The sequence below is a fragment of the Sinocyclocheilus anshuiensis genome, unplaced genomic scaffold (assembly GCF_001515605.1).
Source record: "Sinocyclocheilus anshuiensis isolate Anshui unplaced genomic scaffold, SAMN03320099.WGS_v1.1 scaffold242, whole genome shotgun sequence".
Lineage (NCBI taxonomy): Eukaryota > Metazoa > Chordata > Actinopteri > Cypriniformes > Cyprinidae > Sinocyclocheilus > Sinocyclocheilus anshuiensis.
In genome coordinates, this window is record NW_015546053.1 from 554,949 (window position 1) to 559,248 (window position 4,300).

The following is a 4,300-nucleotide window of genomic DNA, read 5'->3' on the forward strand; positions in this document are numbered from 1 at the left end:
ATGTTAGTCACGCTTACTGATAGTCTAATAATGTTTTAACTCCACATTAAACTTTACTTATAATCCTCTGCATTTGATCATACCGGACTGTTTCAAAATCATGATGCAACCGAAGTTAAAAGAGGACTGCTCTGAGGGTCCATGCTTGAAAAGCATTATTAAATATGTGCAGATTTGAGATAAAATGCATAGACAGCAGCCACATTAAGCCTTGAATGTTACGTTCATTTCTAAATATGCATCCTTCCTCTTAACACTTATTTCGCAACAATAAGTATAAAAACACCAACTGCAGCATATAAGATTAAATACAGGATATGAAGCAAGTTGACTTGAGTAAGTTAAAGTCAGTTATTTGTAAAAGACCAAAGGTAACCTGAAGGCTATGAGATAGAAAGTCTTTATTTGCTTTTTTTCTTGCTATTTCTTAATTTTCTTCTCTTTTTTTCACGATACACATTCATTTCTGTGCTTTTCAGAAACCTCTGATCTGATCCATGTGATCTAAGCATGTTATTTTGGAGAACTGTCAGAATAACATCAGTTACCCTGGCAAAGAAATCTCTTTTTTTAATTGGTCGATGAAATTACATTAAAATGGTTGTAAAAATGCCACTTTTGTTGAATAAAAACGAGCCTCCTGTGGAAAGGGAATATGCCTATATATATATGAAACATCTGAACTGATAAATAACAGATTGGAGATTAAAATAATAGCAGATTTGTTTCATTTTAAATGAACAATAAAAACTGAGATGAAAAATGTACTTAAGCCAGAATTTAAATTTTACTATGGTAAAATAAATGTTCAGCGATATCTTCAAAAGATTTTTGAATTTTGGCGGACTTTTTTTTCTATATAATGTTGATATGGTAACTAAAAAAATACTGTAAATTTTGTTATGCTAGCATGTGTGGAAATATTCAAACCACGTGTGTTACAACCAGTGTTGGGGAAAGTTATTTTTAAAAGTAATGCATTACAGTATTGTGTTACTCCATAAAAAAGTAACTAATTACGTTACTTAGTTACTTTTTATGGAAAGTAATGCGTTACGTTACTTTTGCGTTACTTTTTAAATCAAAATTGAAATCGCATCATATGACCCCTTTAATGTTGCTTTTATGAAAACTATATTTAAAATAGCTATTAAATGGAGCACAGTATAGGTCATACTGCATGACACTGTTTGGATATTCATGTACACTATTCATAAAATTTTTTTTCTTTTATATGTAGTCTTATCTATAATGTAAAACTATTTATATTCGATTGCTTTTATATGTTACATTTACCGTGTAGGACAGAGAGTAGAGGATATGTCCTTATCAAAAAAAGAAGAGGATTGAACTTTGTCAAGGGCAAAAATGATCTGATTCGACTCTCCACCTCCCCTAAAATCCTCCATCCCTAATCCGAATACTTGCGCGGTCCCCTTAAAGCACCACGCTGCCATTTAAGAAAAGGGAGTGAAAAGTGAGCTCAGAAAGCCACATCCTCTTGTTTTCATATGGGCAGGGCAAAACAACATGACCCTGAGTCTCAAATGACAGCGCGACACAAACCGCTGCTCATTGCTCCCCAGTGAAAGCGGCATTTTAATCGAGGGAGTCGGTGCTCGATTGCTCTGGTCGGACGCGAAATATGGCAGAATCGGAGTATAGCGTTTCAGTTCCTCGCTTGAGCTCCCTTCTACAAATGGATCCTTACCTCAAAACCTTTGAAAAGGACTTCCAGAGGAGGTAAAACGTGCTTTTAAGCGTTATTTGCATCCTGTCGCTGGGTAATGGTCCTGTGCCCGTCCCAAACGCACACGCGTGCCTGTCTGTCAGCCCTTCACACCAGGCACTTAGGAGTTGTTATATTAATTCAGTGTAGTGTCCATTAAAAGACAGCTGCTGGATGCTCTCCGCCTGTGTATAAGAGCTGCGTGCCCTACTGAATATGTAAATACGGAAATCTAATGGTTTCTATGGAAGCTTGATGGCGATGACAGTTAACTTCTCTGCAACGAACACGTTCAGCTGCAGCACAATGAGAAAACGCTGCTTTAAGACAGTAGAGGACAACATTTTTTTGTCTATTTTGTGCATAACAACAACAACAACAACAACAACAATGCTACTACTACTAATAATAAACAAATATACTACCAACAAAAACAAAATAATAATAAGATTATTATTATTATTGCAGATTTAGCATTTGCATGGTAAAACACCTTCCATGTTTTCAAACGTTATAGACCTGAAAGTCAATATTTAAAACCCCCCTTTTGACCACCCTCCCACACCCCCTTATGCTTGTGCTCCCTTAACAGGTGCTTGTTTTAATATATTTTAATTATAGAAACCAGGGCAGCTTATGTCTTAAAAATCATATTTTTGCTTATATATTAAAATATATATTTTTTGGAATAAATATCACAATGTTTCGTCATTAACTTGTTGCTATCTTCGAAGGAATGTAAACAATGTTGTAATTGGGTCAAAGACATTTAAATGTCCACATCAAAAGATTTGACAAAAGTGATTTTATACATAGATCTATTTTGTGCATAACAACAACAACAACAACAATGCTACTACTACTAATAAAAAACAAATATACTACCAACAAAAACAAAATAATAATAAGATTATTATTATTATTGCAGATTTAGCATTTGCATGGTAAAACACCTTCCATGTTTTCAAACGTTATAGACCTGAAAGTCAATATTTAAAACCCCCCTTTTGACCACCCTCCCACACCCCCTTATGCTTGTGCTCCCTTAACAGGTGCTTGTTTTAATATATTTTAATTATAGAAACCAGGGCAGCTTATGTCTTAAAAATCATATTTTTGCTTATATATTAAAATATATATTTTTTGGAATAAATATCACAATGTTTCGTCATTAACTTGTTGCTATCTTCGAAGGAATGTAAACAATGTTGTAATTGGGTCAAAGACATTTAAATGTCCACATCAAAAGATTTGACAAAAGTGATTTTATACATAGAAAGCATATTAAATGCAAGTAAAGTGTCTGCTTTTAAGGTTTCAAATAGGTTTTGGGAGAATAAAATGTCAAAATGTGGGTGAAATAATGTTACATTGTCATTCAACGTAATGCTTATATTTATGTAAAATTTAAACATATTTATTCTGACGTGTACCTATTAAAATATACAGTATAAAAGAATGAGGGAGCATACAAAATTGTATTGCATTTTAAATGAGTAAAAAATTCTTGCTGACAAATGGCCAAAATGAGATGGTGGCAAAGTTTAAAAATATAAAATTACAAGTAGAATTTGGAGTAAAACTAATTAGTCTTTTAATATGTCATAAACTGACTGACAAGACACTGAATTACATTTTGGTGTCTGTTTTCTGTAAATCATGGTAAAAATGTTTATTTGCGCAAAAGAAAAAAAAACACTATTTAATTAAACAGGACACTTGAGATATTGCGTTTATACAACAGTTCGACGGCACGAGTGTAAATACATATGAAAAACGACAACGGAGTGTCTTTAAAAACCCTCTTGTGCGGAACTACTTCCTTCCGCCACATATTCAAATCTCAGTTTGACAGTTTAACAGCTGAGCTGAAGCCTCCGTTACTAATTCGCAAACGTCACTTTAGAACTAGTAACTAAGGAACGTTGAGTTGCTTCATTAAAAACTTATCGTATTACTTAATTAAAAGCTCACTGTATTATGTAGAGTAGAGTATTGTGAGAGAGAGATGGAGTGAGCGAGTGTGGTTACCTGCATCTGATACAGCATTCATTCTTAAGCTCAATCTCATCTTCACAATAAAACATTAGTTTCAATGTCCGCTGAGGAAAGCATTATCTTTGTCGTACTGTCTTTCATCTGTTAAAGGTGATTTCCGATGACAGCGCTGCTCAGTGCATTTGTTAACTGCGTCTTAAAAGCTGTTATTAAAAGTAAAAGTAACTTCCGTTTTAGTCTCTTTCAATATAAAAGCCTTAAATGCTGACTCGTAAAACAGTCACTTGTCGCCATCTAATGGCGGTACAATGTCACAAAAATCACCTTCACGAACACACACACTGTTTCCCAATACTAAATACTACTATGTATATAAAATATTATTTAATGAATAATAAACAACAACAACAGCCATCATAAAAGCCATACTCTAATATACAGCATTAAAGTTACATAAAATATAACGTAACCGAAACTATTTGCTCTGGAACAAATAATAGATTAATGACACCAAAGACTGCCCGTCAGATTTACCCAAAACAAATTATATCTCATGTTTAACCACTGTTGAGA

General features: G+C 33.7%; 1 protein-coding gene across 1 annotated transcript in view; it reads left to right on the forward strand.

The window, feature by feature from the left end:
- The first annotated feature begins 1,557 nt into the window (after nucleotides 1-1,557).
- Nucleotides 1,558-4,300, forward strand: part of LOC107699207 (1,4-alpha-glucan-branching enzyme-like) — a 191,200-nt gene continuing 188,457 nt past the window's right edge. Inside the window, exon 1 of the mRNA XM_016500404.1 lies at nucleotides 1,558-1,743. Within this exon, the coding sequence (XP_016355890.1) occupies nucleotides 1,646-1,743 (98 nt within the window). The 5' untranslated portion in view covers nucleotides 1,558-1,645. The remainder of the gene's footprint in view (nucleotides 1,744-4,300) is intronic.